A 12442-nucleotide genomic window follows, 5' to 3' on the forward strand; every position below is an offset into this window, starting at 1 on the left:
TTGTATACTCAGTACCTAGATCAGTAGGTTACCGCCTTGATGGTGTATCCTGAGCCGGATGCAAACAATATTTGCGACTTATTGCTGCAATGCAAAAGGATAACCCCAGAACTCTATGCGCACGACACGTGGAATTTTACCAAACACTCGCGGATGCGTAGTTGGCAGCGACAGCCCACACCACATCGATCAGCGCGGCCCGGATAGCTGCCGACCCATCTCCGGGTTATTTTGTATTAACTCTTTGCATTATTTGAAATTAGCAAGGTTATTCTGCTCATTAGACTTGACACTCTACCGTGCACGTAGGCCTCCCGGCTGTGCTCAAGTATTAACGACAATGCAAATTTAAGGTCGCTTTCGCGTTAAGAGATTTTAGGGGTCTCTATGTTGTCAGTTTATGCTCGGGCCAATCTCGCTATCGGTAATTTGATGATCGTCTTGGCCCCGTCTGCGACACTCGTGAGTCCCGACAACCCGTTCAGCCCGTCCTGGCTGCCTACTGTTCCTGGTGTCAAGCGGTGCCGCTACTTGGCACCTCAATGCGCCAAAAATGCCATGGCGGTGACCGTGCTGGTCTCCGTCTGCGTACTCAGTACGCTGTCAATGGCCGCATTGCTCACTATGTTGGCCCGACTCGTTCCGTGGCTGGGTTCTTGGAAGGGGGCCAAGTTTTTTTGTTTTGGGGGAAGGGTTAAGTAGGACCCGCTCGTATCAAATCTCGCATTCGAGAACGGATGCGACTCGTGAATGCGAACGCGAAGCGTACAGCCCCCAGACGACTCACCAAACATCACCACGCATTGTAATTCTGGAACGGCTGATGTGTGAGACACGTGAGCTGACAATGTCCATGCCTCTCTGGACCCTTTGGAACCATCATTGGCAATCATTGGTCGAGCTTTCAACCCCGGGTTAGAGTGTTGGGTTGAGACGGTTCGGACATTGAGATTTGATCTTTCTGGGGACATTCAACCTTGAAGCGCAAGCCACCGTACGGAGTACAAGGCGCCAGGAGACAAGTCCGGATACGCAGTCGCGACCTTGACTTCGCGCTTCTTTAGGATTGCGTGTGCGCATAGATAAAGAGACATGTCCGACCACCAAGCCGTATACATGACGACACATCATCCATTTCTTGACTTTTCCCTCAGCTTTATTCACTGTATTACCTAAGATCAAAATGAGAAACCCAACCACGGCTTCACGGCCGAGCACTGGCCAGCCAATTGAGGTTCGCATCAGAACTACAGAACCCCGAGCTATTGAAGTTCGAGCCAAAGAGGCCTTGCCGAGGAGCAAGTCATTTCACCAGCTTTCTTCCCGTGTGGAGGTTAGACCGACAGAGTCCCTTCCGCGAAGCAAATCCCATCACCAATTGCCTCGCCCGGAGAGATCTCAAAACCCGGTGCAGTTGCAGGCCTTTGAGTGGAATTTGCCCGCCGATCACAAGCACTGGCGACGGCTCCGGCGCGCGCTGCCGGCACTGAGGTCCGTTGGTGTGAACAGCCTATGGCTGCCGCCCGGAAGCAAAGCCAAGGATCCCGAGAGTAACGGCTACGACATTTACGACGCCTGGGATCTAGGAGAGTTTGACCAAAAGGGCTCAGTCCCCACCAAATGGGGGACGAAGGGAGACCTTGCGTCTCTAGCGGCGGATGCGGAGCACCACGGCATTGGGCTGGTCTGGGACGCTATTCACAACCACCGCGCCTACGCTGACGGCACTGAGATGGTAAAGGTGGTCGAAGTTGATCCGCGTGGTAAGCTTTCACCCATCGGCTCATAGCACTCCTGGTTCTTATTTGCTTACCCGTATTTCAGATAGACGAAGGGACACCACAGACGTCTACGAAATTGAGTCATGGACCAAATTCGACTACAAAGCTAGAGGGGGCAAGTACAGCAAGTTCAGATACAACAAGTCGCATTTCAACGGTACGGACTGGAACCAACAGAACAAGAAACGTGCCATCTACAGGTTTGTAGAAGATGGGAAGAACTGGCATCAAGACGTCGGTGACCTCCAAGGAAATGCCGACTACTTGATGCTCGAAAACCTCGATTACACCAACCCTGAGGTCGTCAAAGAGCAGCATCAGTGGGGCAAGTGGATTGTGGATGAGCTCGGTCTCAAAGGCTTCCGCGTGGACGCCGTACAGCACATCTCATGGAACTTCATCAGCAAATGGGCCGAGCACTTGAGGAAGCCAGCCATCCACAATGATCTCATGTTTATTGGAGAGTTCTGGCATGGTGATGTGCGCGTCTTGAACAATTGGTTAGAGCACATGCCAGCATTCTTCAGCCTCTACGACGTGCCTCTGATGTACCACATCGAAAGATTGTCATGGCACCGAGACACGGACTTGAGGCAGGTGTTCAAGGACACGCTAGTTGAACAACGACCTAATAACGCTGTCGTAAGTTTGTCCATTTTCTGAAAAGTTGAACGACTTGCTAACGATTTGCAGACTTTCATTCGTAATCACGACACTCAGAAAGGTCAACAGATGGACACCCCAATCTGCAAGGAGTTCATGCCCTTTGCCTACTCCATGATCCTTCTCAGACGCGATGGTCACCCATGTGTCTTCTTTGGTGATCTGTACGGCATCGAGCTCACCCATCCCGAAGCGCCAATCCAAGATCTTCCCAATCTTCTCCTGGCCAGGAAGCTTTATGCTTACGGGGAGCAACAAGATTACTTCGAGCGGCCCGACTGTATTGGATGGGTCAGGCGCGGAACGGAAGACAGACCCGCCGGCATGGCCGTCGTCATGAGCTGGACACAGGCTGAACATACTGACACTCGATTGTCAATGTCAGTTGGTGCCAACCACGCCGGGGAGGTCTGGACCGATGTCCTTGGAATGGAATCGGCTGCGGTTACGATTGATGAAAACGGCGTAGGCTCTTTCTACTGTCCGAATAACAAGATGGCTTGTTTCGTCAGCTCGGATGCCAAGGGAAGGAAAAAGTTTCCAGTCAGGTTCGATTCTGGCTTTCACAGCCTTGTTGAATAAGGTAAACACAGAGTGATCTTGGTGCAAGAGTTAAGGTCATAATAGAGACGAAGAATGAAACTGTAGCATAGACATTTGTACACATTTCGGTAGCATTTATCAGCGAAGACATAGCCTAGGTAATACCCTCATTGGTGTCATACATCTCACCCACGTCGAACTCAATCTTCCATGGGTTTTACCAATGGGCATTTGAAAGTGATTCCCTAACTCAGTGATGATCTTATACTGCGGGCAATGATTCATGATACGCTTAGTAAATTGAGCCCTAAATGGTGGGTTTGAGCCTCCGCATATTCTAGGGAGGAGCTTCTCGTTGCGAGCTTGTTCATGTTTGACTTCTCTGTGGAGCACTCAATGCAGCAATGCCCACGAGTTCATAAACAAAATAATCGTATCAAGTGGACAAAACAAGAACCTCGAAGCTTTGACTTGGTGCGGGAAGAGATATCGACGTTCTCTTTCAGTCTACAGAACGTATGTTGTGGAACCTTGTGATCCAGGACAACAATGGTTTTATGGTTCCTCTATCTACGGGGAAATGGAAAGAATCGAAAGCTTTCCTTCAGCCGATTGAAGAAGGCTCTCGTGTTCAACCATCGATTTCCCAAAGTTGTCCATAGAGCGCAAAATGCAACCCTGAACCAGCTCCGAAAGCTTGCAACCTCTACCAGAAATGCAACGACCCATGCTGCAATGGAGAGAAAGAAGCTATGGGGTATAACATCTGCAAAGATAAGAGCCCAAAGTACAAGCCCGGTTGCATATATCATTAACAAGAACAAGGGCCAGTAATCCCATATTTCTCGTGCAGGTTGGTTCGGATCCTCGTATCCCAGCTCTGGTGTCAGCTGATAGGTCAGCGAAGTCAGTCAATATGCCCTAGAACACCGATACTCCTTCTCACAGTGTGTTCATGGTGCGAACTTACATCATCTCCAGCAGGAACATCGGATGAGACTGGTTCATACTCTGTGGCCGCTACGCATTATGATAATCAGCCAAAAGGTTCAGTCCCGTGAACAAGTATTTGACTGCTATTGCCTGGATCGTCTGACAAACCGATATAGTCACCTACTTGTATAAGCTTCAGTGGCTGTGATCAAAGGAAGCGCCAGAAGAAATAAAGGTACGAGCTGCCCGAAATTTGGTTTTATAGCTCCAATATTCAAAGTGGCATCATCGAAGAATCTGAGGAGATTCGCGGTCCCAAATGTGAAGTAGAAGAATAGCCACACGATCTCCCAGAGAAAACTAGATCTGATGTCCGCTAATGTTTTGTTCTTGTCAAGGCTCTTGAACCGATCCTCGGTATCAGATCCAAACAGAGCTCGTAAGGAGCGACATTGCCAAAAGTCTTGTTCGTCGCGTGCCGGCATGCAGTACAGTTGTAGAAACCTTTGAACATATACAGATATAAGAATGTAAGTCAATACGGATAAGTTGAAGATAATAATGAATTCGTCAGAGAAGAAGACGTAGTTCGGTCTTTCTCGATCAATCAACTTGAAATGCTCTCTCGCACACTTGACCGAAACGTGGCGATTGAAGCGAAACGTCACAGAGTCTGATATGATCATGCAACCAATCATCATGACTAGAAAAGCCACCATAAGAATGGTTCGAAATATTCGCAGCCAATTATGTCGGTCAAAGTATTCCCATAGTACTGAGAGGGAACAAAGGTGCGTGATGCACGAGAAGTAACCGAGTCGGGTCGCGATTTGAAACGAGTACACCGAGAAGCTATCATCCAGGTCATGAATCCCCGAGAATATCAGTATCGTTGCCAGCATGAGAGCCATGCCAGTGACAAGTTGCTGATCGCTCAAAGATAGCATGAACGACTCGAAGGCTTTGATACGTCGCTGCCTCTCTGCCTGCGACACGCGACGGTAGGCGATGCTGTCTATTGACTTGTAACGTTCCTCAGGTAGCGCATTTGCCGCATATGCTACCATAATGGCGATCATATTCATTACGATGGAAAAGCAAAACGAAGATACGATCTATACAACGTTAGAGTCAGTCAAAGATCCCGCGCAATCTTCAGATAGAACCTTACTCCCCAGCCCGTAACGTCAGGGTCAGGCACATCCTCCTCCAGCGTCCCATTGCAGTATCCTCCCTTAACCAGGTAATCGGTCTCCATCTAGCTGGATGCTTCCTTATGCTAGCAAGTAAGTGAGACTGGGTTGTTGACCATTAGCCGCAGCGTGGAAAAATTCCAGGCGACGTTCTGATGAAGAAGGCTGAAGTAAATGATGAGATATGATGAAATATGATGAAACCATAAGCGTCAACCAGGCATGAGGACCAAGAACTGGGAAAGGAGTGTGCTTTAAGGTCAATGGCCCCATTTGCGACCCATTTGCTTGGAATCAGGCGGCTATCGTTTACGACCAGGGGTAGGTATCAGCAAGCCATAGTGACTCAAGCCTCAAATCTCGGACACCTGTGGAAACAACCATAATGCAGAGGCTAGATGTGAGCAAAAGGACAAGTGGGTGGGTAGGAAAAGCTTCCACAATTGATGTCTGCAACGAATAGGATTCACGCGCTTATCAATCTGGGTTGGAAGGCTCGAAGTCGAGTACACTGGCAGTAAGTGTGGATGGATCGATCGAAAACTTGCAGTGCAGCTGCATAGAAAGATCGCGATAAATGCTTATCAGATGGGCTACCTCGGTCTCATCGCCCTGTGGCTATGCACTTGGGGGCTTTTCTGCCTAGTTATCTCAGGCAGTCAAGGCAACTCAGACAGATGACGTGGAAGGGGGAGAAAGCCCGCCTCACTTGCGTCAAGTTGGCATACCTTGATTTCTCCTAGCTGAAGGGGCTGGTGCGGCGCATGCACGTCAGGCCTTGGTCAACTTTCAGCTCCCCTCTGTCGGTCGCATGAGTACTATTGTCCATGTCAAGGTTGTGACTACTCAGTCAGGAAACCCAGGTCTTTCTTATGCATTTCACGAATTAGGATGTCAAGTATTTCCTGCACATCCTACTCCTCTGCCCGCTGAAGGACACCTCATACGTGGATGTTTACCGGCCTCAAAGCAGCAACCTTGATGCGAGTAGCTAGACAAGACAGGATAGTCTTAAAAACGACTTGAGTTTCCGTTACGATGGGTTCAAGTAATAACCAACGTGTGGGATGTAACGAGGCGGTGTACTGCTTCTAGGCTTACCACGACGCAAACGTCACCTAAGATCAAGTTTGACCCTTATACAATACTTCACTTACCCATTGGCAGCAACAGCGATATGGTATTTCAGAAGCTCGAAGCCGATAAGAGATCGTGTATTGAAGAGCCGTAAATAGACCATGTGCTTCTCTGACAATCGAAAGGTCACCACGCTGATCGCTCTGGGCGTAAGCTGACATTCAGTGCGACACAACCCAATATGAGTTTGTGGCTGTAGCCTTCTCAGAACAGAACATCAGCATATTACTGGTCGCCTGTTTATCGTTACACAACTCTTTCTTCAATCTCTTAATGAGCAATGGTCCCTATCAATGATCCTGGACTTCTTTCCTCCTCAGATCATCTTTCCTTTGGCTCATTGGGTGAGGTAACAGAACATAAATGTTCTCAGAGAGTTATTACACCAAAATTTCCCTCTTGTAACAAGATGCAAGAAGAGTCCCATCTCAGCCCTTCACCCCCATTGGCTCACAGGTCAGACGGGCAACCAGTCTCTCTAAGTTCAAGTCGACGTACATCGCTGGCATCCAACAGGTACTACCCCCTAGAGCCTGAAGCCCAACAATGTCTACCCGAGCCGGAAGATGCTGCAACAGAGGACCTGGCATCTACGATAACAGGTTCACGCGTTTCGACCGATGGCACGACGAAGTACAACCGTATTGCGGAAGACGACACCGATGGCGCCGTACCAGTGGTTGACTTGCCCAACAACAGGTTGGGGTTTTTCACTATCGTAACAGATTGCGCCGCTGTGGTTCTTCCCTTGGGTCTCATTGTCTTCATCGTCATTGTGTGGCGCCTTGACGGTTCCGAGAGTACCGAAAGCTCCCGCGGGGCTTGGCGAAACGCAATCACGATCGTAAGTACCCAGCCCTTTTGCCTGCACATGCTAAGAATTCAAATGATGATAATAACGACCGAATCTAGCTCGCAACTGCGTTTCCGATCCTGTTTGCGTCAGTTGCAGGTCGTCTTACATATGAAGCGGCTCGCTGGAAGCTAGAAACCGGCACGACCCTCGGTTCTCTCGAGCAGTTCCTAGGCAGCCGAACGGTCGGCGCCACCCTACTCAATCTGATCCAACTTCGATCATTCAATATCGTGGGTGCTGCTTTGGTATTGATATGGGCACTCTCACCTTTGGGCACTCAATCTATTTTGAGAATGATGTCCTCACAAATCGCCCCGGACAACAGAAACACGACGATAACCTACTTCGACACCAACGCTGAGAGTCAGGCCATACAGTGGGCGACCTGGGTGGGATTTTCATACTCAACCTCCATGGCGAGCTTCCGACCCATGTCGACGTTGTATAACACCCTGATTTCAATGCCTGAAGGACTCAAAGCGGATGCTATGGATGTCTGGGGCAACGTCAAAATACCTTTCCTGAAGCGCTTAGACACAGATGACTGGTTGGACTTCTTGGATCAAGATCTCGGTGTGAATGAGTATTCGTCTTTGGCCGGGATCCCTCTCAACAGCATCGAAGTTGGACACACCGTATTTTCGCTAGAGTCTAGCTACATTAGCTTAGACTGCTCGGATGTTGAAACCCTCAAGATGGATCTAGGAGCCGACGACCTGCTGAAAGAAGAGGTATTTCACGACGACCTATCAGCCGCTTCTCTGGCTGTAGACACCAGGTACACAAGAAACGCTAAGTTACCAAATGGTACATGGCACGGATACGACTACACAAGAAACGTCTCCGGGCTAGATTCAACCTGGATTCTGGCGCTCGACAGATTTGTAGATCGGATATGGTCCATGAAACCTGCTGATTATCCTACAAAACCAGTCGTTGGTCCTTTGCATGGTCGTGTCGAGGAAATGCACCGGCCCCTCTTATTCAAAGATGAGCAACATGTCGACGCCGGGCCGACGACTCTTCTATTTCAAAGCATATTCCCCCCTCAGGAAAAACACCCAGGATGTTCAGCAAAGAGCCTCTGTAGGGTATCTCAGGAGTACGCCGAGTCCCGCGTCAACTGTTCTCGCACGGCTCGCACCGACAGACACAACTGCACCGTGGTAGCCCAGCGGAAATCTCAGAAGAAAAATGCTCCTAGGGATATATCTCAGCTATCGTTCCCCGCCGTCTTTGACTTTGTCTCTCGCGAGCTTCCGCTCTCCATCGGAGGCTCTACGGCTTACAAGTCCGAGTTCTCGCTTTACCACCTCGCTGATCCAGGGCTTAGACAGCTGAGGTCCGACGATTACTGCATCATAGAAAGCGTCACAGCCAAAGATATGGGAGTTCGACTTAGCCAGCTCCTCAATACCTACCTCTTGATAAGCCAGCTTTCGTTCGAGATTGCAGAGTGGGACGCGGATAAACCAACGTCTGGGGCCAAGATCTCCGTCGATGCAGAAACAAGTACCCCTGTTATCAACTTTGAGATCTCCTCATTATGGATTACGCTTTTCTTGGTCGCGAGCATCGTGCTTCTTGCAGCTGGTATCGCGAGCGTTGTCCTCAAGCACTGCACATACGGGCCAGAGATCCTTGGGTACGCTTCTACCGTGTTACGAGATTCGATATTTTTTGATGTTCCAAGAGACTATAGAGGGCTGGATGGGATTGATCTATCACGGAAGATGAAATCTGATCGGCTTCGCTTTGGCTTGATACAAGGTCTGAAGGAGGGACAATCACGGATGGGAGTTGGTCATCAAGAGAGTACGGATCGATTAGGAAAACAACAGAATCGTGACTGAATCTGTCAGGAGGTTTGAACCACAATCCATGTCTTAGATGCAAGGAATCAAGCCAAGTCAACCTCACATCGTCGGGACCCTTGATCAATGAATCATCCATGGAGGGGAAACGAGGCAACACAGATTTCTACATGCACGATCGTTCGGCAGAAAGGTTGATGGGTTTAACGGTATTGTTCTTTATTATTGATTAAATATGAGGACCTGACTTGGGGTCCTACAAAGCTACATGGTCTTTTTAACACGTTTCGAGGTTATGCTTGACTGGCTGTCCCCCGAGTATCAGTACACGCAGAAACGAGGTGTCTCGGATCAAAAACCCCACTGAGCCCTTATCCTTCCGGACTACCACGTAACACAAAAAGATTGGCCGCTGAATGTAAAACGGCGGCTTTAAGCTTGCGCGAACTGCCACGTAAGCGCGTAGATGGAGGATTTGGCAGTCATTGATGTTGCTGTCGGTGACCAGAGTCCCGATAAATGGAGAAAGTGGCCGCAAGCTTTAGTCAGTCGCGCGTTGTTCCTCTTCGATCACAGAAGTTGTTGCCAGGTCCAGTACTTGGTCAATCCCCAAAACTATCGATGAGAATTATCTTCGAGGTACCATCCCGTCGGCCCAAAGGATCGATGATCGTGGCATAGTTCAGTTCCCGTGTGGGGGATGTGATCTAGTCGAATGGGAGTGGGTGGTCTCGCAGCACTCAAGCTTCTCTGGAGCCCTTATACTGCTTTGTTCTTGGATTCTTCTTGTCCGGGAATTTCCCCGTCTTCCACTGTTCCTGGTAGTTCGGCAATGGGCTCCACAGACTCTTCTTCCGGTGATCGCTTGCTGGCTTTCCACCTCTCCGACCGAGCCATTGCAAAGAGTCTCGTTGCGCCGTAGAGCTGGGTCGTGATCCATAGCGTGAAGATGACGGGAGTGACCACCCTCCACACATGACCCCATCGATCCCAAGACTTGTGCAAGAGGTATATCGTGACTGCGGTCTCCGAGACCGCACCAACAATAACCCATACGAAGCAGGCGGAGGTGAGGTAGGAGAGTAGTCGATGATCACGGCGTTTGATTCGCCAGATGATCATAGAAAGGTAGATGGGCAGTTCTACTACGACGTCGAAAGCGCCTAGGTCAAATAGTCAGACATTCAATGTTGCGCTTTATCTAGATTCGGACAGAGTGCTGTTAACATACCCCACACCATGCACATGTAGAACTCGATTGTTGCTTCCGGGTGGTGCTCGATGTTTCCAAACAGGGAGAGGGCGGTCTGCGTGATGGCCAAGAGTCCAATATGATGAGCGATACTAAGAGGACTCGCGAATTGTGTGCGATAACAGAGCTCGAAGACGTAGTAGGCGCTATACGTTTGCGCCACCGTAAACAACAGATCGCCTACTCTGATACGCCTTCCTGGTCCTGGCGACACGTCCGTTGTCAAGTCGGCAGAGCCGATGAGGAAACGGAACACAGGGTAGACTCCGATGCAGAAGAGTGTGAGCATGATGATGGCACCGATATGGTAGTACGTGAAGGAGCGCCGTCTCTTTTCGTTCTCAGGGCGCTGTAAGACTGCATAGATCTCGCCGTATACTCTTTCCAGTAGCCATCGTTCGAGGATGTTGGCGATGAGTACAACGACGATGACGCTTGAGACGAGGAGGAGCGACCCATATGCCTGGAGACCTGACAGTGGTCCATTCTGGATCGTCTCGATTTTCGGGAGTGACCTGGTAGCCAGGCTAGTCGTGAGATCGGCCATGATGTTTAGCTTGTATGTACGAGAACACCTATATTGAAGGCGACAAGCAAAGAGATGGAAGGAGAGACAAGTCAAGGGAAGTTTCTGACGTCAAGGACCGGGGTATATGGCAAAGTTGCATGCTCAGATGAAGAAGAGAAAACAAAGTGTCGAGTGGCTTGCGGCGGCCCTCAAAATGGCGTCGAGGGTGGCTTTTTGTCGACCTTGATAGAGTGACGATGGCTTCAATCTATCCAGGTATGACACCGTCAAGGTTGGAGAAGGTGGCAGTATTAAAATAACAGAAACAATGAACAGTAAACATCAAGTGAACAAGGAAGATCGAAACCGGAGAACGATTCCAAGAAAAAGAAATACGACTCTGGAGCCTGAATTTGACCGTAGCAAGAGCTGCGCCAGCACACTAAAGAGGGAACGAAATGAGCGCCTCCTTTGTTTAGGGCGAACGGCTGTGCTCACCGTTTTGATGGCTCCATGTCGAGGCCGTGGTGTCCATGTCGTGTTCGCCCGACCAGATGAGTGTTAGTCGTGGCCGCGGGACCTGTACTTCGAAGGAGAAAAAGCGACCCTCTCGGGCCCTGGAGCTTCGGGCGCCGGCAGTCTTCAGACACTTTGCCAAAGTCTAGAGGACCGACATGTGTCGCCCCAGCCCTAGCTCCTTGCACCACGTCTGACTACGCGACAGAATTATGTGAACCATGTATCCCTGGAGACGTCGACAGCCCAATCAGAAGCCCCGTAAAGTTGCCGTCCAACCCGATCGGGCGTGGAACGCTTTGGTTTGGTTCGCGTTACAAATATGGAACAAAGGCATGAGCATGCGGGGTGTTTCTCTCCAAGGGAATACGGCACCACGGGCATGCCGCTGCAGCCATGGTCGATCTGGGATGAATTCAGTCTTCGGCACCCGGCACCTAGGCTTTTAGGCGAGCGAATTCTGCGTTAGAGGGAAACTAAATCACCGAGTAAGTGTCCTTCCCACTGACAGATCGTCAGGGGCTTGAAATAGACACATGGGGATTTGAATTGTGTTCGAAGAAAGCTATCATGGTGCGGTCCCTTGCGGCTAGCTCAATGCCAAGACATTGAAATGCGCCTGGTTTGTCGCCTTGTGCGGGCTGTCCCGACATCTTGCTGAAAGACGCGATGCCAAGGATTCTAGAGTTCATGGTAACTGCTGTCAGGGCGATCAGGGCGATCATCCAGCGTGGGGAACACGGGCGGGCACAGCCCCCGGACGGTAATCTCAAATTATGGACACGAGACGGCGTGGGGATTGCGCTGTTTTGTGTTGTTGGCCTTGGATCGCTTCGTCAAAGACATCGGCTCTGGAACCCTCGAGTCTTGGACCAAGTTGGATAGGTCAGGCAGAAAGTGCTGCGTTAGCCTGACGGGAAATCGGCTCGCTTGGGGCACACCTTATGATCTCGTAACCCGAAGAACGGCAACGTTGAGTAGATGAACATCGGATGGGCGGCGCTGATTCTGGTGCTGATTCATAGACTCATGGATGAATGGCGCGAGAATGAACGGACCTTTTGTGAACCTAACGAGAAATTCGCCGGGCGCTGGAGAATTCGGCCAAAGCTGAGGCCCGTGGAAGCTAGACGCTGACTGTGCCGCAAGATGATTAGGTAAGGTCAGATTTCCATCCCTTCCATCTCACGTGCTCAGCTTACCTGATTCGAGATATGGTGTCACGTGCTCTCACACCATTCTCAGT

General features: G+C 50.0%; 6 protein-coding genes across 6 annotated transcripts; 3 read left to right on the plus strand and 3 right to left on the minus strand.

Annotated features, from left to right (window-relative positions):
* Positions 1-387: 387 nt before the first annotated feature.
* On the plus strand, positions 388-702 carry CLUP02_02945 (uncharacterized protein; the record flags this gene model as incomplete). Its single annotated transcript, XM_049281973.1, has 1 exon — positions 388-702. One exon carries the CDS (start codon positions 388-390, stop codon positions 700-702), a length of 315 nt encoding a protein of 104 aa, XP_049139116.1.
* Positions 703-1183: 481 nt separating this feature from the next.
* CLUP02_02946 (alpha amylase) lies at positions 1184-3026 on the plus strand (the record flags this gene model as incomplete). The annotated part of the gene is made up of 3 exons (XM_049281974.1): positions 1184-1763; positions 1825-2423; positions 2475-3026. The coding sequence occupies 3 exons, from the start codon at positions 1184-1186 to the stop codon at positions 3024-3026; spliced, it is 1731 nt and encodes a 576-aa protein (XP_049139117.1).
* Positions 3027-3553: 527 nt separating this feature from the next.
* On the minus strand, positions 3554-5178 carry CLUP02_02947 (uncharacterized protein; the record flags this gene model as incomplete). The annotated part of the gene is made up of 4 exons (XM_049281975.1): positions 3554-3877; positions 3958-4007; positions 4105-5035; positions 5092-5178. The coding sequence occupies 4 exons, from the start codon at positions 5176-5178 to the stop codon at positions 3554-3556; spliced, it is 1392 nt and encodes a 463-aa protein (XP_049139118.1).
* A 53-nt stretch (positions 5179-5231) lies between these two features.
* CLUP02_02948 (uncharacterized protein) lies at positions 5232-5497 on the minus strand (the record flags this gene model as incomplete). The annotated part of the gene is made up of 2 exons (XM_049281976.1): positions 5232-5349; positions 5427-5497. 2 exons carry the CDS (start codon positions 5495-5497, stop codon positions 5232-5234), a joined length of 189 nt encoding a protein of 62 aa, XP_049139119.1.
* Positions 5498-6659: 1162 nt separating this feature from the next.
* CLUP02_02949 (uncharacterized protein) lies at positions 6660-8959 on the plus strand (the record flags this gene model as incomplete). Its single annotated transcript, XM_049281977.1, has 2 exons — positions 6660-7094; positions 7163-8959. The coding sequence occupies 2 exons, from the start codon at positions 6660-6662 to the stop codon at positions 8957-8959; spliced, it is 2232 nt and encodes a 743-aa protein (XP_049139120.1).
* Positions 8960-9679: 720 nt separating this feature from the next.
* CLUP02_02950 (uncharacterized protein) lies at positions 9680-10719 on the minus strand (the record flags this gene model as incomplete). The annotated part of the gene is made up of 2 exons (XM_049281978.1): positions 9680-10083; positions 10152-10719. The coding sequence occupies 2 exons, from the start codon at positions 10717-10719 to the stop codon at positions 9680-9682; spliced, it is 972 nt and encodes a 323-aa protein (XP_049139121.1).
* Positions 10720-12442: the final 1723 nt, after the last annotated feature.

This window comes from Colletotrichum lupini, chromosome 2, assembly GCF_023278565.1.
Source record: "Colletotrichum lupini chromosome 2, complete sequence".
In the NCBI taxonomy this organism is placed as follows: Eukaryota; Fungi; Ascomycota; class Sordariomycetes; order Glomerellales; family Glomerellaceae; genus Colletotrichum; species Colletotrichum lupini.